A 23,431-nucleotide genomic window follows, 5' to 3' on the forward strand; every position below is an offset into this window, starting at 1 on the left:
TTATATACTTGCTTTCTATTTAATTAATAGAAACCACTAGCTGATATAAAATGTTAACGAAAAAAAAAGAAAAAAAAGTGAAGTTTGACTTCATAAATTTGACAATGCACTTGTTAAGACAGCAAACTTAAGAGTACAGGCCTCCTTGAAGGGCGGAGAAGGAGGCTGACCTCAGCATCACCTAGCAGATATTTTTCATGTGTTCTTTTTAACGCGTTTGTGCAGAACTAAAAATAAAAAAAATAAAATAAAAGGAAGAACCCGTCGAGAAGGCGTACATCATTCGACACGGCCATACGCCAAGATTGAGAACTGTACAGCTGTTTAAAGGACTGCTGAGATTGGAAGAGTGATGGTTTTTTTTTCTTTGCAACAAGGCTAACAAACAAAGCCGAGAAGAAAAAAAAACATCACGATGTCACTCTACGCAACTTGTTCTCTCAAACTGAGGAACAAAAACCCCCAAAGCAAAGCAACAAAGTCCAGGTAACAGGAAAAAAATCCAGCTCCCAGATTGTGATTGCTTCATATTTAACGTCCTATTCCCAAGAGCCCGGTCAGCCATCTTTGGATGCCAAAATGTGTCCCGCCAAGTCTTTGAAAATAAATACGGGCAGCGTGCCGCTATAAGGGCACGCCGCCCCTCTGAAAGGACGCTTTCGTCCGGGAAGTACTGCACCGCCTCCGACTGGGCGCCGGGTACGTTCAAATGTCTGTTTTCATTTTGTCCACGGAGCTGTTGATCTTTGTCAGAGTCTTTTTGATACGCAGCGCCGTCAATCGGGCCGACGGGTTCTGATACCAGCACTCCTTCATCAGCTTTGCCATGGAGATTAAAGTCTAGAAGAAAAAAAAAAACAGGACAAAATGGCAAAAAGTCATACTTGTTTGAAAGGTCCTAATATATGTATGCTAAAATTTGCTAGCTGTTCCACATTATATATTAGCATTATGCTCACTTTAAACAATGCATGTGTTGCCTGAAATCTATGCTAATTTCCATTAGCCAGTCAAAGGCATTTCACATTATATGTTAGCATTAAGCTAGTTTACTTTTTGGACGTATGACTCCAGTATGTTGTTTTGCGATTTCCGGTCAGGCTCATTCTTTCCTTGACCCCCGCAAATAACCGAGGATTACCGCAGCTATTAATTAGACTTCTTTACGGGATGACTCACCGGGTCCGAGAACCATCTGTTGGGTATGTTGGGCCTCTGCTGGTCCACGCAGACCACTTTCTTCATATCCTCAAAACTGGGATCGCTGGGAACTGCGTCGTGGAAAGGGGGCTTGTAGTCCTCCACGATGCCTATGGGGGGAGAGCACATGCACTTTGACATACACAAACTTGTGCGCACAGCATGAAAAATAAAAATAAAAATGAAGCAACGTGGGGGTCACTGTGTCAGTTCACAGTGTTGCAGAAATTGGTGTGAGGGCGATGCAGTCATGTTGGTGCCCCAAACACCCTCGACAGAAATGAACGATATCTGAGTAGGCCTATTTGTCAGTTTTGCTTTATTTTACAAAATAACTTGTCAATATTAATGTTTCAAAAACTTTCACTTTCAGGTCATCATATGATAGTTTCGGAGCAATTTCCCTATTGATGATAATGACAGCCAGACCATTTAATAATTATTGTTTGTCATAACCTTCAGGACTTATAACAAAAAAAAAATCATATCTCTGTAATTATTATATGTAATGAGCTCATTTCTTCACCAGTGGGTTCCATGGCATCTATAGATTGTCCGATATTAATTTAATAATTGTTTGAAACCATGCAATATCACCTTTGACCACAGTGTGGCGCAGTAAATGGAATTACAGTCATTTCTGGACTACAAGCCGCTACTTTTTTCCACTTGCATTCGACCCTGCGGCTAACACAAATGTGTGGCTTATCCATCAGATCACAATAGGGCGCACTGTAAAGGAAGCGCAAGAGCAAACCAAACCAAGTGAGCCCGAATACAGTAGGAGAGAGAACGAGAGCGAGAAAATTTGCGGCCTCATTATGGAAAAGAAAGTAGCAGGAACATTAAAACACCTGCGGCTTACAGTCGGGTGCGGCTTTATATGTGTAACACACGAATATTCCCCAAATTTAGCTATCGCGGCTTATAGTCAGGTGCGCCTTGTAGTCAGGTGCGCCTTGTAGTCCAGAAATGACTGTAGGCCAAAAAAAAGCAACACGTCAAAAATAATTGTTTTTGAATTTTTTCACTCTCACCTTCCCTAACGACACCAGGGAACTTCCCTGGGGGTGGGGGCATTTAATTTCACCCAATATAGGCTCCAGGAGAGGACCGCAAATTTACCCGGGGGGACGAACCAGCGATCGCTACACACTAAAATGTGTGCTTTATAAACTTTGATTTTAAACATTACATACCGATATTATTCTAATTACTATTATGATCATTTTTGGGGTCATCATCAGCAGAAGTACGAGACGACGCACCGTTGCTTTTTTTTTTCTTTTTCTTTTTTTTTCCAGAAAAAAAAATGACGCACCGTTGCTGAGCGTCCTGCGGGCGATCTCCCACAGAACGAGGCCCAAGGCCCAGATGTCGACCCGCTTGTAGGACTCGAAGCAGTCCATCTGGATGGAGTCGTCCAGCACCTCGGGGGCCATGTAGCGCTTGGTGCCCACTTTGGGGTTGTTGCCCACGTCCAGCTCGTTGGTGTCTTGGAAATGCATGACGGCCAGACCTGCAAGACAACAACCGCGTTGGGTGAGAAACGCACAAAAAGCACAAAGGCGGTTGAAAAGTCTATTGAGCGACTTGATGTTTTTGTAAACAGGATGGAACAGCTTGCCCTGGAGACGACACGGGCGGGATTGCGTCATCCCGTGTAGCATTTAATGCATTACGAGGTGGACATGTCAGGCTGGTCGCAAACTACCTGGCCGAGCTTCTTTATTGAGCGAATGGAACATTGGTGTTAGATCAAGTGCACTTCCGAATGCGTTTCCAGCCAAGGCGCAGGAGGAACATTAAGCACTGCTCGTTTCTCTTCAATTAACAACAAATGAGCCTAAGCACACAGACGAGGGGAACCATATTAGATTTATTTCCTTCGCTGCACGCAATAAATAAGATCACGTTATCAAGTCTTCGGCTTCCCAGACGTTAAAACCTGGGAAATGGAAACAAATGCATGCGGATTGTATTTTTTTTTTTACAGAGGTCAGCAATACAACACTGCCCAACCAATATTGTTTTTGCTCTTAAAGGGATATTTGACTCATTGAGCCATTTTGGTACAACGTCATTCTTTTTTATGGACAATTAATACCGTTAAAATCAAATGATGCTACTTGCTTACTAAGATGACATCACCTGTGCTGAGGAAATAGAAAACAGGTGAACCGTGATTAGGTTCTAAAGGTATTAATTGTTAATGAAAAATAATAAAGTGATCAAATTAATTCTGCACAAAATATTACGGTAACTTTTTACTGCTGAAAATGTCTCAATGAGTCAAGTATAACTTTAAAGTCCCGGTAAGGTGAAGGCCGACTTTGGAGCAATTTAAAATGGTCATGTGATCCAGTGAGTCTAAATTTTACATTATTCCAGAGATTAATAAAAACAAATGATAATGCGGTCTGATGAGACCAGATTTTATTTACACCGTTCTCTCAGTAGGAGGTTTTTTTTTTTTAATTTTTTATTATCGTTATCCCTTCTTACTAACGAAGTCAAGCAAAAAAAAAAAAAGTGGTCAGATGATTATATGCAATATGAATTAACACGTATAATTGAACGTATGGTGTTCCACAGGGTTCATTTCTAGGGCCTCTGCTGTTTTCATTTTATCTCCTGCCCCTGCAGCAATATTTGTTGTCTGCTTCAGTACCTCCCAACAAGGGTTAGAACCACATGTTTACGGTCTTCAAACCCTCTACTTCTTACCGAGGTCGGCGATGCAGCACTGGCCGTTCTTTTTCACCAGGATGTTTTTGCTCTTGAGGTCCCGGTGGGCGATGGCCGGCTTGCCCTGGGTGCCGAAGATCTCCACGTGCAGGTGCGCCAGGCCGCTGGCGATGGAGAGCGCCATGCGCAGGCAGCTGCACGCGTCCAAGGTGCTGAGCTGAAGGTAGTCGTACAGGGAGCCCATCTCGTGGTAGTGGGTGATGAGCCACAGCTGCGTGCTGGAGTTCCTGGAGGTCATGTCGGACGCGATGAAGCCTGCGGGCGAGAACACGGGAAAGCGTTAAGAGTGCAAATGAATGTGCAAACTTGCTCTTGTCTCGTTGCTGCAGTCAAGCAGCAAAAAGGGGGGGGGGGAATAATTCTTAACTCTTTTACTGCCAAAGACGTTAAATGACGTTCTGCAAAAACCTACGGAGGAGCGCCAAAGACGTTAAAAGACGTCCTCCCTTTTTTTTTTTTTTTTTTTTTTGAAACGGGTGCTGGGAAGGCTTGCGGAGCTCTCCTGAAAGTTTTAAGCAGGTTTTTTGAGCCTAATGACTATTTTTGGCCCCTAGAGGGCAGCGATGACTCTCTTTTGACAAGATCGGGTGGGCGTCAGTAGAGGCGGAGCTAGAGCGTTGAGCAGGAGATCAGAATGGAAAACAAAGGAAAAATGGCGACCGGTCGCGAGGAGCTAACGCCAGAGCCGTTTTTTTCAAAGACCAAAAGCATCGCTAAAAAAGCACATTGTTGATGACGATGATGAAGATGATGGTGACTCCGTGGTTGGAAAGCATTGACGCGGCAGTAGAAGACGTTAGATGGAGCTAGATGGAGGAGGGAACGGGCAATGGCGAGCGTTTGCAAGCAGCTCTACACTTACAAGACGAAAGGCATCGACCAACGCTAAAATAGTGCATTGATGACGACGGTGATTATCCTCGATGATGATGAAGGTGAATCCGAGCTTGACGGCGAAATTGGAACCGCTGACGCGGCGGCTATGACGGTGTCGTAACGCGGAGCGCAACCGAGCACGCACAGGCGGACGTTCGATCGGACGACGGAGAGTGCCCCGAGTCCAATGCATATTCATCGGAGGAGTGTGTACAGTCTGCTACTTGCTTTTTATTCCCCGGAAAAAAAGGCCGTCAAGAAAGTGTAACGTTTGCACGCAAAACGGACCAATGTGAAAGTGAAAGTAAACTGTTGTGCGAGTCCTGGCGTCTCCTTGCACGCAGGGGAGCGTTACAAAAGGAAAAACTGTATTTGAAACATCCACATAATTGTAAGTAGTACCACAGTTGCACACATTTGTAAATAGTTTGCGAAATTGTTTTGTCAAATTGTTACACTGTTGAATGGAAATAAACGTATTTTGCAATCAAAAAACACTTTTTCATTGTTGGTGAAAGCGTTTTACAGAAGTAAAGCACTATTTAGGTGTTTGTGGCATCATTCATGGACAAAAAGAAGTGTACAATTCACTAGAGTGCATGAAATAACATCGTTTCACAAAAAGCTCTTTTTCTACGTTTTTTGTTTCAAAAGAGAGAATTTCGGTGAAAGTAACCATTTTCTATTGTTGATTACTGAAGAACGGAATAAGGTAGAAACAAACTTTTTTTTTCTGATGAAAGCTGAGAGTCCAATCTTTCATTTGGTAGTATGTGTGTTTCCATAAACACAACATTTTCTGTGGACCTTGAAAGATCACTCAAAATGCTTAAATCGGCTGGCACTGGCGACAACCCGTTTTGAAAACGTCTGGCAGTCAAAGAGTTAAAAATGACTCATTCTTTTATAAATATGCAAAGATAATTAATTGCAGCCATGATTCAAATACAATAATTACAGTTATTCAAATGTAATTATGTTAACTCTAAACAGTAGGCACTTCTGTACAATCAAATGAGAAAATTCTCCCTTTAAAAAGAAAATGCTCACTTTCAATTGACACTGTAGGGGGATTAATTTAACTACGAACGTTGTTTCATCAAGCCAAACGAGGTAAATGAAATCGTTCACTGTTCACACATTTATATAAAACATTTCAAAATATACATTTAGGCTGACACTTTCAGAGATATTTAACAACGATCATTGGCGACCTACCCAGGATGTTCTCGTGCCTCAGCAGCACCGTGTTATAGATCTCCGTTTCTCGGAACCAGGACTTCTCGTCCCGGGACGAGAAGATCTTCACAGCGACGCTCTCTCCTTGCCACTGACCTCGCCATACTTCGCCGTAACGACCCTTACCTGGCATGAAGAAGAAGAAGAAGAAGGGGGGGGAAAAAAAATCAACAATAAGAAGTAATCTCTGGTTGAATTCAGTTTACAGTATTGAGCTCAGTATCATGTGTATATATATAATAAAAATGTCTTTTGTGAATCTAATGGCTCTACAAAAGTGTTGTCCAAAGTTCAAATATGCAGACTGCAGCTCTTTTTTTTCAGGCCCATGGGCATATTTGGAAGATGTTTTCAGGCAGTTTGGATGCTCTTTGTTACCATGCTGCCTCTTACAGGTCATTTTTGGTACTACAACACAACAGACCAGGTTTGGGGAGGATACAATGAACTTCCTTTGACCAATATAAGACCGTGTAATAGCACTAACAGCAAATGTTACACAATTTTGAAATTACAGCTCTAAAAAACATAATTTTCCATTGAACACAATCTATTTTATTTGGAAATTAGGAATTTATATAACATCAGATTTATTACACAAAATGTTAATTAACCCAAACAAATCAATTTTCTCTACAATAATGTGTTCTATGCAACCACGCTAATCTAAACATGGCATTCTGTTGAATAGGAGTTAAAAGCAACAAAATCCAAATGTTTTTATCCATCTCAGGGGGCGCAACTTGCTGTCGACTGATAATGACATCACAGTTGCAAGGGCTCAGGTAACGACCAATCACGGTTCACCTGGTTTCTGAAGCTGGAACCTTTTTATTTATTATTCCTTTTTACACTCAGCTGAGCGAACCCTATAACCACGTCAGCTGTCGGACGTCGGGGAGTCATATTTCTTCAGCAGTTGATTACTGCCTCCTTTGCACACCATTGCAACACTAATGGCCTGTTTCACAACCCAAATATGTTTTTTTACCCCACTAGAAGTCTTTGTTATTGTTGTGAGCGATGAGATTTTGACGACAATTGTGAGGCTTTTTCTGTACTTCTCCTTGGCGTGTGTGTGTGTGTGTGTTCATGTTCTGACATAAAGGTCTCATTAAAATGAATGAGCCGGTCCGCATAGTCTCGCACAGAGCTAATGTCAATAACAATACTGGCTTCAAGTGGACACTCACCCACGCACTCGTTGAGAGTGATTTGTCGAGCCACCGTCCTCTGAACCAGGAAGGGCAGGCCCGAGCCGCTTCCTGAAGTGCACGAGTGATCCAGTAGATCCTGGGGAAGAAGAGAAGCAAATAATCATGAGGAATTCAAGAGATTTCATCAAGAGGTTTGATTGGAAGTAGGCTGAAGTTAGTGATGAGAGAGCGCCCTCTATTGTATTAACAACAGAACTACACCCCCTTCTTCTTATTAATCCTGAGGTCAAGTTGCAAAACAAGGTGCGACGTTGCTAAGCCTTTTATTTTTAACTGGTCGAGAAGAAATATGTAGCACCCAGTGCCGACACAGGAGGGCAGTGCTGAGTCATCAGCTGAAGGGGAAAAACAAAGCAGTGAAGTGGGAGAGGGTGAAGAAAAGGAAGAACGCAACATGGGAGGCCGACGCCTCGTATAAACAGATTTATTATGGATGAGCGGTCTGCGAGACAACTGGAATTACAAGACGGAAGATTGTGGCTGTAAAATGAAATCGTTTATAGGCTTTAAATAATAACGGTTTGGCGGGCTGGATCATGACGGCACCACAAGATATGAGGGAAATTAAAAGTGGCAATCTGAGTTGTCCGTGTACAAGAATGTGAATGAATGCGTGAACATGTCAGTCAGAGAGCTGATGAATAATCATGAGCATGATGTCATATTTTCTCATCACAAGATTTCAACTACGATTATAAAAGCAATGAACTTGGCACGTCGACAAAATGATGTCATCACACGGCACAAAGAAGCCACACTCGATGACCAAAATTACTGTTTTTCATTTGATTGTTTTATACTCAGGCAGCACAGTAAGCTAGTGGTTAGCATCCCTGCCTTGCAGTTCAGTGGTCCAGTGTTCAAATCCCATCTTCCTGTCTGGCGTTTTCAGGTTCTCCCTGTGCTTGTATACGTATATTAGTGTATGCAATGTACATTAGTGGTTCTAAATTTGAATCTTGGCTCCAGTTCCTGTGGAAAGCGGCAACATTCCAAAAACATGTATGTTATGTTCTGTTCTAGTACCGGTAGTCAGGAAAAGCCTACTAGAACCACTGATCTTTATTTGGGGTTGATCCACGTCACTTGAAATGGTGGCAGGTATGTAGAGACTCACATTTAGCAGGGATTTGAATTTGATTGGTCAATTCTGGCCACAGTAACAGAAATACGAGGGAGTGCACACTTTTGCAACCACGTGATCTAATAAAAAAAAATCAATTCAGTTTTACAGATTAATGGTGGTAACATTTTGAAATGATGTATTTTGGTCTCATTGTTTTATATCATGTAAATCTGGAATTTGAACAGGGGTGTGTAGACTTTTGATATCCACCGTATGTGCCTTACCTCTCTTGGATGGCCTTCAACTTAATGAGGACAAGCTCTATTGAAAATGGATGGGTGGATCTTTTACATTTATGACCTGGAAGTGTTTATGATTGAAATATTTACTGTAATTATGAGTCTAATAATGTGTTAAATGGCACTTTTCTCACATTAGCCAAAGTAGATGTAGATCATTACAAATCCTGGTTACATCGTTGCCTAAATAAACCAAAGACCCCCTGTTATGGTTGGGGGCGTTAACTCAGCTGAGAGCGCAAAACATTTATCAGAGGCAAGGCGTTTACTAGCAAGGTCTTTATATGGCTGTGAAAGAAGGAGACAGCGTTACAAGACTGTAAAAGACAAGACTCGTCTCATCTCAAAAGGCATGTGACACAAATGGGAATCAAATCCCGATGACCTCTGCGTGACACTCTCCACACGTTTGACAGCCACAACCGAGTGTTTGTGGTTTAGCACGGCCGAGCACGTTTTTTTACGGCGCTTAAATAAACATTTGGCGGCTTCGTTCCGAGGAGCCAGACTCAACGGTTGCGCTGCGTCATAACTTAACTTAACTTGTTTAGATACACCGACGCTCCTATTGGTCAAAGCGTACTGTGTTCAATATCTGTGGGATCGTCTGGGTTTAAGAGCGGAACGTTCGGAAAGAGTAGCATACAAAGTGCACTCACAAAATGGAGGTGAAGTCCTTTTTGCTAAGGCCGACTATGCTGTCAATGCTCAAACTTGATTACGGAGTGAATGCTGGCCTGTATGACCGCACGACTCCACCTCAACTCTGGATCCGTTTAGTGGAACCTCAAGACATAAAGCGCAGTGTGCAAAAGCTCACAAACGCTGGCTGAAAGAGGACATTCCTAGCGCAGACAGTAAAAATGACCCCGAGAAGCAAAACAAGCGTTACAGGGGCTTTCTTGCGGAGAACAAAGAGTCTCTCTGAAGACAGCAAACACAAGACTGGAGTTTGTTTCACAAGACAGCTTAATCTACGTTTTAATCTTTTCAAGTAATGGAATTTAGTAAACATGAGTAATTTTATATAAATATATATATAAATATATATAAAATATATATATAAAATATATATATATAAAATATATATATATATATAAAATATATATATAAAAAATATATATATATATATAAAATATATATAAAATATATATATAAAATTTATATATATATATATATATATATATATATATATATATATATATATAAAATATATATATAAAATATATATAAAAATATATATATAAAATATATATAAAAATATATATATAAAATATATATAAAAAATATATATATATAAAATATATATAAAATATATATAAAATATATATAAAATATATATATATATATATATATATATATATATATATAAAATATATATATATAAAATATAAAATATATATATATAAAATATATATAAAAATATATAAAAATTTCATTCTTGTGCCTATAATATTCTTTGCGACTCACCGCCAGCGTGCTCTCCCCCACGTTGGACGCAATGAGGCCGTCGATGGTTCCGTATTCGGCATCTCGAGAGGTCAGTCTCTCCATCTGGTTGTGGTGGATGTGTCTGAACACCAGGATGGCGATGGCCGAGAGGACCACCAGGACGAGGATTGGCGCCACGATGACGATGGCCAGCATGGTCACGCTGTAGTTGGAGAGCTCGTCGGCTGCGAGGAAGAGAGGAATCATTAGTTAAGGTATAAAATCGCTTTTGAACCGTTTGTAATTGCATTCATTGTCAACATAAAACCTTTAAGCTTCTGAACATGTCAGGAAAAGCCTACTAGAACAGCTGTACTGATTTAGAGTTGATCAAACCCGCTCAGCTGTCAGCTGTTTATTTTTACTTCCCCTTGAAAAAAAAATTTTTTTTAATTGAATTTTATTTTTGTAATGACTTTTCTTGGTCTCGTTCTTTCGATCACATAAACCTAGCATTTGTTTGTGGACTTTTTACATCCATTGGACAAACCCGCACCTCGAGACCTACACAGACGACTACATAAGCACACACCGACACTTATGCCCACACGAGCGAGGAGAACTGACCACCATTCACCCTTTCCAAACATTCCAAGGGGGGGAAGGCACTCGGCTGTGCCTTTATCAAACAAAAAAGCTCCCCTTCTTCCGCCTCACATAATCAACTCTTTCTCCCAAATACACACACTTAAGACTATGATGACCATCTCTTGTGCGGGAAAACCCACCACCATATAAAAAAGCAACCACTAAAGAACAAATGAATCACTTAAAAAATAATAATAATAATTGATTCAATATAATTAAATCACAGTAAACCTGCAAAAGTAGGACTGGCTTCTCCACAGTATCACACTAACCTGAGTTGCATGAAGTGAGACATCAAGTGAAGCTAATCTAGTGCACTATGGGAGTAAGACAGCAGGGCGCCGTAGACCCGAATTTAGCTCTCTGTCTCGCTCACACTCCCCAGGTGGCTTCTAGCCTCAAGATAATGTCAGACAGTAGACAGAACAGCAGGGGGTGCACCATGACTAAGTAATAGTCGAGCCCCCCCCCCCACCACTTCCTCAGGGTCTCCTCGTTTCTGTTCCTGAAGGTTGACATGAGCACGACCTCACAGGAGGCGGATGTGGCAGAACTGTCACAATTGAAGGGAGTCACACAGAAGGGAGGAGTTCTCTTTGCTATTTTTCAAAAAAACACGAGCAATAAATTACGACGGCCACGTATAAATATACTTTTTTTTTAGAGGGCGGGGGCAATGTTCCGAGATAAAAAAAAAAAACTCGCAAATTTGCCCTTGAGAAAAAAACTCACGACTTCATAAAGTCGCAGATTTGCAACAGAAAAACTCATAAACTTACGAAAAATACACATAGCGTAAGCTATAGTCTAATGTGAGGATTCGTTGGTGGTTAATGGGACACTGTTTATAAAATGAAAAGGCAGGATGGAGACTGATTTATTCCTAATTTGAACTGTACTCGCCATACACGGAGTCAGCTAGAGCGACAACACTTCCTGATCCCCTATCAGCTGACTAAACACTGACCAATCAGAAGCTAGCATACTTTAGGTAAATGCAAGTGAATGACGGAGAGCAGCAGATTCGACACATCAACTTAGCAACATGTACAAAAAAAATACCAGAATGTATGAATGTGTAAATAATCAATTCTGGAAACATAAAAGTAAATATTAATTTTAACAAATAAACTTAAATTTGCCACTTTATATACTCTCAAATTTGGGACTTAATAAGGTGATAAATTTGCGAGTTTTTCTCTCTCTCGGAATATTGCCCTCTAAAAAATATATATTTATACGTGGCTCGAATACAGCGTCGTAATAAATTAACCTAAATGATATTAAAAAATGAGGCGTTTAGAAGAAGATGTACACGCAGAGACGTCCTAACGAAACGTAGTACTACACACCTTTGACAGGTAGTTGCACGGTGCTGTTGAGGTTGCACAGGTGCCCGAAGCAGCATTCCACAATCTGGTCTCGGGAAGGCGGGGTCTTGCAGGTCATGGTGCTCTGCTCGTAGACATTAAAGCAACCTTTCTGGTACATCAGCGAGCCGGCGTTGACGGTCAGGGAGGAAAAACACTGGCTTCCCATGCAGCGGTTCCCGGTGGCGCAGGAGCTGCCCTCGCACACGCATTCGTGCTTCTCTTTGACAAGGGGCTTCACTTCCTCTGTAAAAGATTCATGGGGGGGGGGGGGGGGGTTGGGGGGGGGGGGTAATGGGTTAGCCACAACACCTGCACTTTCTAATGAGATCCAGTGGAAGGAGCCGTACGCAAAATGGAATGCTCGGTTTTGACTGACAGGCGGATGAGTATGAATTCAACAATGCGTTTATTATTTAAGGTTTGAGTTTGCAGTAGTTTTGAGGTTCTTCATTTTAAAATGTTTTTGTTCTAATTTCTTCTTTTATTGCTTATAAATAAATCATAACTGATTAACCAATTATTTATGAATATGAATGGTATTATCAAAATGATTATTTTATTAAATAAATGGTTGTGTGGTTTAAAATGAAACTATTTTATTATGGAAAAAATATTTACAGTCTATATAAACTATACTATGCTGCATCACAGTGTTTTAACCTCAAAGGGAAAAAAACAGATAAACTTGACAGGTAATGAAAGTGGCTAATCAAAAAGTACTGGAAGACTAAATTACTTGCCATAATTATCTGAAAAGAAATATATTAAAAGGATACCTGACTCATTTTCAACAGTAAAAATATAATATTTTGTCTACAATTGATGTGGTAACTTAATCATTTTTCACAAACAATTAATACCTTTAAAAACAAATTTTGCCACTTGCTGTCTACTGAAGATGACAATCACCTGTGCTGAGGAAACCGGTACAGACCAATCATGGCTCAGTTTGCTGACCAAACCCAGAAAAACAGGTCAGCTGCGGTCGTTACTTATTTCCTCAGCACAGGTGATGTCATCTTCAGTCGACAGTAAGTGGAAAAATGTGTTTTTAAAGGTATTAATTGTCCATGCAAAATAATGATAGTTAAATTATTTTATTTTATTTAAAAACATAATAAACATATAAAAAAGTAAATTAAGTTATCAAATTAACTAATTCACACCCAAAAATGTATAAATATATTTTTTAATACTTTGCCCTGCACTCCTAAAAACATATTCATACTTTTTTTTTTTTTAAGCTAGAGCATACAAAAGGCTTTGATACAGTTTTGGGCATGAAGAGGTCGCTTAAAGCAATGGTAGTCATTACAAAAAACGGCCAGCAGGTGGCAGCAGAGTATAACGTGATCAGCTAGGGCCATGTTGCAACAAGCTCTTTTCCCCACTTTTTTCAAGAGATTTGTGAATAACGATGAAACTTAGCTAAATCTAATTGCTGCAAAACGGAAACAGAAAGAAATATAGTTTTTTTTCCCCCGATAAAAGAAGAAACTCTAATCTTTCTTTTGGTAGGTTCGATGTTTTTATAGCAATCGAACACAATAATCAGTCAAAATTCAGTAAAGCAGCCGGGTGTGAAGGGGGTTGCTTCAGTGAAAATGGCGGGGAGTGAATGAGTTAAAGGTATTAATTGTACATGTAAAATAATGTTATATTATTTAAATAAATAAATAAGAATAGTTCATGAAGTTATCAAATGAATACAAAATATTAACATTTTACTGCTGACAATAGCTCAATGAGTTAAGCATCCCTTTAAAGAAATGAATAAAGAAGGTCAAAACTCTAAGCCTTTGAAATGTTTGACTACTTTTTGTCCCCGATTGTCTAACAGTGTTTGCCACAGCTTTGGTCGTGTTGAGTATCGTCTGCACGGTGTACGAAGAAGGCACCTTTCCCCGGAGCTTGCATGGTGACATTCCTGTTACACAGATGGCCCTGGCAGCACTTGACGACGTGGGCCGGCGAGGGCGGCGTGGCGCAGGTGGCCCGGCCCACGTCGTCGTCCCTCAGGCAGCCCTTCTGTTGGACGGCGGCGCCGTCCGTCACCGTAAGGGAGGAAAAACAATGTTGGCCGGTACAGCGCCGGCGGGGCTGGCAGGCGGCGCCCTCGCACACGCACTCCTGCTCTCCGAGGACCGGTCTGCCGGCAGACGCGTCGGCATCTGATGGGCACAAGCGGAGATAAAAGGCAGAGGCATTAGTGCAATATCATTACTCTTCCATTATCGTAACTGGCATTCAATTAGACATGACAAGGGATCAAAGCTTTTTTTCGGGCTCTTACCGGGGACGCTTTTCTATTTAAAACCTGAACACCCACCTTTGTTGTCTCAACAGACATTTTATTACAGTAACCCCCCCCCGCCTAGTTGCTATTCACAAGCGTAAGTCGGATGTTCACAACTAGACGACTACCTGTAGTGGTCAGACTCTCCAAAATTAACTCAACACTCATCTTTCTTTAATCCCTGTGAGTATATCAAATTTGACTTCCCCTTTAAAAGCTATTAATTGTACATGAAAAATAATATTGAATGAAAATTTTACTTTTTACTGCTGAGTCAAGTATCACTTAAAGGTGAGGCCCAAATTATAAATTATATATATATATATATATATATAAATATATATATATATTGGATTTTATTGCCACAGATGTTGGAATTGGCATAATCCTAAAAATATATATATATATTTTAGGATGATGCCAAATATATATATATATTAAAAAAAAAATATATATATATATATATATATATATATTTATAAAAAAAAAATATATATATATTAAAAAAAATATATATATATATTAAAAAAAAAATATATATATATATATATATATATATATATATATATATATTTAAAAAAAATATATATATATATATTAAAAAAAATATATATATATATATATATATATATTAAAAAATATATATATATATATATATATTTAAAAAAATATATATATATATATATATATATATATATATATATATATTAAAAAAAAAAATATATATATATATATATATTTAAAAAAAAAAAATATATATATATATATATATATATATATATATTTTTTTTTAGGATGATGCCAATTTCAACATCTGTGCCAATAAAATCCAATTAAAATTCCGATTAATGCAACTTCCTTTTTTCTTTGTTTGTTAATGCTTGCAACAATTATGATACGAGTTACAGGCAGAACATTTAACTGTTTGGTCTTTATTTTAGTATAACTTAAGTATAAAGTATAAGAATCGGCACAAATAAATACATAAATTAATAAAATAACATAAAACTGGCAATTTTTTTGGGGGGGAGGGGGTGAGAATTAATGTAATATATTAATGTGTTAAAGAAACAACAACAAATCGGCAAAAATATTTTTCCTCATTTTAAAGAAGCCGATATCGGCCGAATAAATCGGTCGGGCTCAATAAACCGGTATGCACGTTCCCCGCTTTATTGGACAACCTGACAAAAAGTGAACAGCTCACCTTTATGCTGCAGAGTCACGTTCATGTTGCACAGATCCCCGTGGCAGCACTCCATCACCAGCTCAGGAGTCGGCGGCATAGCGCACTTTTCTTCTTGATTACCCACAATGCATCCCTTCTGAAGCTCCCAAGTCCCGTTGAGTAAGTTGAGGGAAGTGAAGCACTGCAGGCCCAAACATCGGCCGCCGCCGCCGCACGACGACCCGTCGCACAAGCATTCGGCGTGCCTCGCGTCGCCCTCGGCTGTACGGACGACAGACATTTTTGATTCGTTGGCGTGGACGCAAAGACCCCGTTTTCACTGGATTGGAAAAGTGCGCACCGCTGCAGTTGTCGAAAATAACTGCGAGGCAGCGGATTAGACGGACCGGGGAGGGTGCGGAGAAGGGGAGACGTGCTTGAGTGATCAGTCTGTGCATGCAAGCTGCTCGAGGGACACTCAGACAGACACGGAGGCTGAGACTGTGTGTTTTGACTGAAAAGCTGGCATCTATAGTTAGCCGGGGAGCTAAATTCAAGTAGATAATGCCGGTTAATCTTTGCAAAAGCAGCCCCCCCCCCCCCTTAAATCTGTGTAAAAGAGGAGAGGGGACATCCTTACCTTCCAAGCTAGTGTAGGGAGGGACCAAAATGATCCAAATCAAAAGCAACATCTGGCCTGTTGTCATTGTAGACCTGCATGGGGGAAAAAAAAGGGTGGGGGCAAACAAACACAACCTTTAATGATGTCCAAAATACACGAGCGCCGCATTTTCGGAGGCCGCCATAGAGAGAAACTCAAACTCGCCACATCGTGTCAACTCGACAGCCATTTTGCAGCGGAACGCATGTTCTTGTTTTTCAGTCAAAACCAAGTTTAAAAAATGTAAAGTGTGACTCGTGCCTCGCTGTTGTCCTGGCAACAAGGCATGAGTGGCAAGCAATGGGGAGACTGGTGCTCGCTTATTGGCTGCCTGGGTCCGTGCATGAGGGTGCGTGTTGATGTGTGTGTGTTGGATGGGACGGGCTGCTTGGCACTGTGGTGTGTGTGTGTGTGGGGAGGGGGGGGGGGGGGGGGGGGCAGACAGACGTGAGAGGAGGAGGCGGCGAGCACTGTGGGGAGAATTAGCGTGGGTGCCCAAATTGTGTCCTCTTTGGAGGGCTGCAGACGGTCTAATCCTTCAATATTTAATGCGGCTGGAGTTGCGTCCGCAGGCGGCGGGCGGACACGTGTTTGTTTCCCCCTTCCGCCACCTCTTCCAGAAAAAAAAAAAGCATTTTCGTAATGACACCCTAGACTGAAACATGCGTGTAGACCCTCCCCCATCTGCTCCGCCAGACATAAATGATTACGCACCAAATGTTAACATTAGCTTAGCAACGGCGTTTGTGTGGGCCACTTGCACAGGCCACATGCTGCTCCTTTAATCAGAGTACAAAACAGGGATAATCGGTCTGACCAGGGGAGGGGGGCGGGGGAGGGGAGTGGAGTCCGCAATGGGAGGTGTAAAGCGAGGTATAGCCAGAGGGCAGCCGGGGGACAGTGGGTCAGAGGAGGGGCAGAGAAACGGGGGCAGCGTCGGCGGCCACCACGCGGGGAGGGAAATGGGACAAAGAGGTGTCTGGTGTCAGTGCCCGGGGGGCGGGGGAGTGGGACACCGTCCTGGCGGCGGACAGACAGCCGGCCCACTGTGCTGTCGAGAAATGAAATTATTTTTATCGCCAATGCCTCCGGGTTTTTAAAACAAAGCAACACATTCATTGTTATATGTTGCATCATCACGCCTGAACATTTATTCGCCAGTAAGAGCTGCTGTATTTTTTTTAATTTTTTTTTTTTTACACGCCTTCTATGGTAACATGCAAGCTGTAACAAGGTGGTACGGCGCCAATGTGTAAGGGTATTCCACAATGCGGGACAGGGGTGTGAAATTTCACACTCGAGAGTGTCTGGCAAGTCTTTTGTATGTCGCACCGGGCGACGGCTTAGGCTGGATTTACACTGCATGTTTTGAGTGACATAATTATGATATTCTTCTCTCAAGAGTCACAATTTTGATGTGTTAGAAGAAGGGAAATAAACATGGAATCAGGCTTTTAGAAGATACGGATAAAAAACCTGATATAGGATGTTAGATAAGCCCCGGCCTGGTTTGGGCCACCTGGACTGGCGGGACAACTCCTGGTGGGCCATCCTATATTTCATGAATATCGTTGGAGGGAATGCTCATATATTTGTATATATATACATACTGAAGTGGGCCGGTCTGAGCCCTGGATACGCCTGTAACTAATTATTTGGTTCTTGGATATGTGACCAGGTAGTTAAATTCCCGATTTAATATGATGGCAATGCCCCTGCGAGCCTCCTGACTCATAGCCAGCAAATACGAACGGGACTCACTCACAACTGCTACACATCCATAACTCACCTTCCTCACTCAGTTAACTGAACAGAGCGCTGCGGGCATCCATTCTTTAATGGCCTCGATTAGAGCAAGTCAATGATTTGCTGTGCTTTTGGTTTACATTTACAGATGAACAACAACTTTAATGGAGCATCGAGAACGAGCTCAATCTTTCTGTCTGTGCATTATGTTTTGTTAAAGACCGATCGTTCAACTCCGATGCCAAATGACTGTGAGAGTCGTTTTTATTTACGCCACTCATACTAGTACCAAAAATAGATACTACCTATTGAGCATAGCATTTATTGGACTTGGCTAACTGTTCCATTCATTTAAATGAGGGTAACCGTGACATTATTTCACTTGCCGCCGTCTGCAATTATTTTCCTCACGTAATGATGGATGCGCCATATTTAGACCATAATAATAATGATTTATGCTTCTGGTTTTTAAAATGGGTTTGAGTTCTTTGCGCAGACACACAAGTGTGCATGTCACCAATCTGTGTATTTTAAGTTCGGCGACATCATGCTCGCATTGTGTGCGGTGTTCCCCACACACGCTCGTGATGAGCTTGTTGTAGAGCGGTCGGAATGAATCGATTAATCGACAAGTAATTGTAAATTAATATAGGGGGGGAATCTGCTTTAGTGGTCTGTTGTCAATGTATTTTTGTGTTTGCGGGAAACAATGTATATCCCATCTGTGTGTTTACGCTGCCGTAATGTTGGCAAAAATTTACAGAATTTCTATCCACAAATCGAAAGAGGCCCGATATCCAAATTGTGGCACTACAGTGCAAGAAATGGACTAACAAATTGAGCCATAACGTGTCTTGTAACACACTTGGGTACAGATTAGTGCCGTCACTATCCAATATTTTTTTGAATCGATTAATCGGTTCAATAGATTAATCGACTGATCGAATTTTAATTTTGCATGAAAGTGTATTATTGGTGTTTATTTTGTACCTTGTATTCATATAGTGATTAAAAAAAAAGGAGGATTGATATACTATGTTACCGATTTGGTCATTGTTTTCCAAAGTAAAATCTGCAAATGTCTTATTTTGATTAAACACAGACGATAATGAGTCTTCTTTCATGAAGGACTACAGAAATCAATAAACAATCAGAGGATTTGGACAATTTGTAATTTAAAAAAAATGGCTCCAAACGATGACTCGATTATTAAAATAGTTGTCGATTAATCGATTAATTTTGACAGCTCTAGTACAGATTAAATAGCACATACCAAAAGCAACGATAAATCTAGACACTGCACGACAGGAAGAGCAGAAACACACTTTTACTTTCAGTGATGTCAAGTATGTTTGGTTTGACTTGTGTTGAGTGCTTATAGGAGGAACATGAAGGTGTTTTTCGGCATCGCTGTTCATACTGAAAAACTCAATTTTTCATAGGATGACCTCTTCCAAGTCCAAAGAGGATCGCAACAACTTCTTATACTGTCAAGTTGTTAGATTGAAATACTTAAAACATGCTGCGATAATAAAGGGAAAGCAAACCAAATTGTTTCACGTTGAGAAGAAATGTCACAAACTCAAAATGTTTTCATATTTCAGGGTGATATTTTGAAAGTGAAATGGATGCTTGTTTATGTATTCAGGTCGGGAAGACGGAGCAAATGACAAAGCGCGCAATGTCTGACGAGCGACGGTGTTGCAGTGAGGTTGAGGAGGGGGAGGAGGGGGCGGAGGTGGTGGTGGTGGGGTGGAGGATTGGACGCCCTGCAGGAGCTGCTGAGTCATCATGCTAGAAAGAAGAAGAAGAAGAAAAAAAAAAAGAGGGGAGACGGGAGGCGCAATCTCCGTCTGAGCTGGCAGCCTGGCACAGTTACCATGGCACAAATAGCCCGGCCAGCGAGGAAACTGCAGCAAACTGCAGTCAAGCGACTCGGGTACGCGGGGCCCTCCACTATATGTGGCCGTAGTGTCAACATGGATGCGCAGATGGTGGACTGCGGGCGTCATGCAGACACCAGGGTTAGAACGAGACCGTAAGGCAAATTAACACTCAAGTCTGCGACGGCGGCAAGAATGTAAGAAATGATCAGCGTTATCCGAAAGACATCGGGCCAACCTATTTAAGAGCGTCCTTGCGGGCAGCGCCATCTAGGTCACCTCTCGTCTCCCGTGCAAGTAGATACTGTTGTGGCGCTTGCTTTTTGGCTCACGGCCGCGCTACAACATAATGAGAACTCAGCAGTCCTGTGAGGTCACCGCTTCGCAACACTGTGCGGGAACAGCCGCTTGGTCACAATGCGGCAAACCGGCCCAGAGATCTTGACTGGGTTAGGCGCATAAGTCAAGCGATATTTGAAGCCGATATTAATTTTTTGTAAAAACAAAAAACAAAAACATTTTTTAATCTTAGACAACAGACAGAGGTGTGCCCAAAAAAAAATATTCTCATTTAGTATGATTCAGATTTTAAATGTCCCAAAATCTATTTTATTTCTTGCCCATGTGCGTGTGTGCCTTTATTGTTCATGTTATACACAATTTGGCGACAGTGTGGTTCCGCGTGTTCTGATACACAGTTTTGTTGTAGCCACATTAGAGAGTAGAAGGGAAAAGTCATGATCAAGTTTTGCAGCGTATGAAGAGCATATTGCCGGCGAGTAATGTTAACATGCTTCTCTGTATACATTCCTGAAGCGTTTTGAATGAATTCTTTTGAGCGATAACAGTGCCGCGAGCAGCGCGCTAATTAGCATTAGCGAGTCAGACTGGAGTGGATCGTGACGATTCTTTACACATCTATGAATTGAAGCAGAATTCATTGTCAATCAAAAATCGATTCTGAATTGAATTGCAGACCCAAAAATCGGAATTTGCACCCCTAACAGACATCCTTTTAAATTTCTAACAAAACGTTGAGGCTGCTCCCAAGGTTATCAGTGCATCTTAAAAAGTTAAAGCTCTCTAAAGTTTTCTACAGTAAAAAATGTTTCCCAAAATTTAAAAATACCTGAAAAAGTTTCACATTTTTTGGTTTTAATGTCGAACAAAAACAAATGGTTTAAGATGTTCCCGGGATTCGCAGCATTCTCTTATAAAGTTAAATTTAAAAAAAATAAAAAATAGTTTCCTGAGATAAAAATGGTTTTGGATTTAACTTATATCAGCAGTCAGATTAAATAAATAAAAATAAAAAAAGGCTTGATAGCGATATTTGTCAAAATGTCCAAAAATCGGTCTATCCCGATTCCCTGGTATTTTTGAGTCTGACCCTCCACTATGATTGTGTGTATAAGAAGCGTGGCTAAAGAGGTCGCGAAAAGCTCATTAACCTTTGGAAAGTCAGCTCCCTGGACGAGGGCCTCATCAAACACGGGATCAAAATTCGACTTCTGCGGGCCCCTGCAAAAGTTTTCCGAATAAATAAGCCAGGTCGAGTCGAGGCCTTCCAGTATCTTAGCAGCTGCCTCGTCTTTACACCGTGCGGAATGTCATCACGGGAGTTTTCCATCCTGCTCGTTTACATCGGCTCCAACGAAAGCAACTCGAACCGTGACGGTAAACCTGAGCAAAGCCACAACACAAGGCTGTTTTTTTTTTTTGTGGTTCTCATGCAGATGGAATACAGCTGCGTGAAGTCGTTTAAGACGGATCGACGGGTTATACGGTTGCGGTGATTAAGACGCCGTTAACGAGTGCTCTCCGGCTATGGTCGCCATGACAGTCCGACTTTTCACACAGCCATCAAAACATTTCCAGCCGCCAATTCAAACACGCTCTTTACGGCCCCCTTCGCAATCTTCGCCAGCGCAGGAATGCACAAACACTCCAAAAGAGCATCTCACGGAGCTCCCTTGGCCCGCAGCGCCGCTCTTCTCAAAAGCAAACCTTGCCTTGATTTGTGTCCCGGCGCGACCTTTTGGCAAAACGTCTCCTTGTCAAAGAGGCAAACAGAAGGAAAAGACAAGAGAAGTGTGAGAGTCGAAAGGGGAATAATTAGTCTGGAGCAGGCAAAAGGGGACTTCTGCGGCCATCTTTTCTTTTTGTGACCCGCTCGCCAACCCCTTGACCGGCGAGTTGATAATCGCCCGCTCGGCAAACAAGTGCGCAACAAAACAATAAAAGTGTCAACAGCACAACACTGAGCATCGCATCCTGGAGCCAACGGTCAGATTTTATGGCCCGGAATTGCCAAGACTTTCAAAGCTGAAAACTCACGACACAGCTTGTGACAACATCTAAAAGGTTTTATAGCTTATATTGACTTTGAGCCCTGACCCTTGACTTTCGCACGCTGGTAACACAGCGAACAGACTGCCGACCAACAGCGAGGGTCGCTTTGTAGGAGTTTGGGTAAATTGTTGAATTTAGAAGAAAAAATGAATAAAATTGTTGAAACCACCGGCATGAGATGACTTCAAAGTTCTGTTTCGTAGCAAGCGTATATCGAATACAGAAGTCAAACTGTGCTCAAGGAGGCTGCATGATCTTTGGAATGCAAATAAATCCTGAATGACAGGAAATACAATGATGGTATACTAAGCCAGATGGATACAATTCTATAACTTTTTTTTTTTAAATGACATGCCAATTCTTTAAAATTACATGAAATGAATGGCAATTCCCCCTTATCTCTAATTATTTCTCCATTTATGTATATATCACAATTAACACATTTGCTCCCAAAAATGTATAAAAACATTTATTTTGAATATTGCCATCGTGCCAAAAATGAATTTTTTACTTTTTTTATGTTGTTTTTTTAATATACGTTTTGGGCTTTGATACAGCCTCTGACCTGAAGAGGTCGCTTAAAGCAATGGTAGTTACAAAAAATGGCCAGCAGGTGGCATCAGCGTATAAGAGATCAACCAGGGCCACGTTGCAAAAAAGCTATTTTCCTGAGGTTTGTGAATAATGATGAAACTTAGCTATATTCTAATGCGAATTAGACATTAACCGATACAAATATAATTTTTTTCTGTTGAAAAAAAAGAGACTAATCTTTTTTTTGGTAGGTTCCATGTTTTTATAGCACTAGAACACAATGTTCTGTGGGCCTTGCAAAATCACTCAAAATCCAGTAAAACAGTCGGGAGCGAAGGGGGTTGCTTCAGTGGAAATGGCTGGGAGTGAATAAGTTCATATTTTAAAAAAGTATTAAAAAACTAAAAACATCATGAAACACATTTTCAGGAGACAAATAACATTTTAAATATCTGGCAATATAACTAGTGTTCAAGAAATGTGATAAAAAATAAATCTTCTCATTTAACCAGTATTAAACTGTTTCAGAGGTTGAGTTTTAGGTACACAAGGTTTGTCAGCTTGCTTTGACATGAAATGAAACTTCTTGAAATAACTTTTTGGGTTTCATGTGCTCTGGGGCTACAAAAATCTGTTTACAATTACTGTTGATATGCTGAAATCAGAGGTTTCGGACAATTTTACATTTTAAAAA

The 23,431-nt window shown here is 40.9% G+C and overlaps 1 protein-coding gene across 1 annotated transcript in view; it reads right to left on the bottom strand.

The window, feature by feature from the left end:
• LOC144060279 (activin receptor type-1-like) overlaps positions 1–23,431 on the bottom strand; it is a 31,406-nt gene continuing 7,975 nt past the window's right edge. Inside the window, exons 2-12 of the mRNA XM_077579650.1 lie at positions 16,202–16,275; positions 15,601–15,843; positions 13,996–14,268; positions 12,077–12,340; positions 10,116–10,321; positions 7,257–7,356; positions 6,043–6,189; positions 3,928–4,203; positions 2,522–2,719; positions 1,180–1,310; positions 1–840 (exon numbers count right to left, since the gene is read on the bottom strand). Coding sequence (XP_077435776.1) covers positions 706–840; positions 1,180–1,310; positions 2,522–2,719; positions 3,928–4,203; positions 6,043–6,189; positions 7,257–7,356; positions 10,116–10,321; positions 12,077–12,340; positions 13,996–14,268; positions 15,601–15,843; positions 16,202–16,268 — 2,040 coding nt within the window. The 5' untranslated portion in view covers positions 16,269–16,275 and the 3' untranslated portion in view covers positions 1–705. The remainder of the gene's footprint in view (positions 841–1,179; positions 1,311–2,521; positions 2,720–3,927; positions 4,204–6,042; positions 6,190–7,256; positions 7,357–10,115; positions 10,322–12,076; positions 12,341–13,995; positions 14,269–15,600; positions 15,844–16,201; positions 16,276–23,431) is intronic.

This window comes from Vanacampus margaritifer, chromosome 11 (assembly GCF_051991255.1).
Source record: "Vanacampus margaritifer isolate UIUO_Vmar chromosome 11, RoL_Vmar_1.0, whole genome shotgun sequence".
NCBI classification, from domain to species: domain Eukaryota; kingdom Metazoa; phylum Chordata; class Actinopteri; order Syngnathiformes; family Syngnathidae; genus Vanacampus; species Vanacampus margaritifer.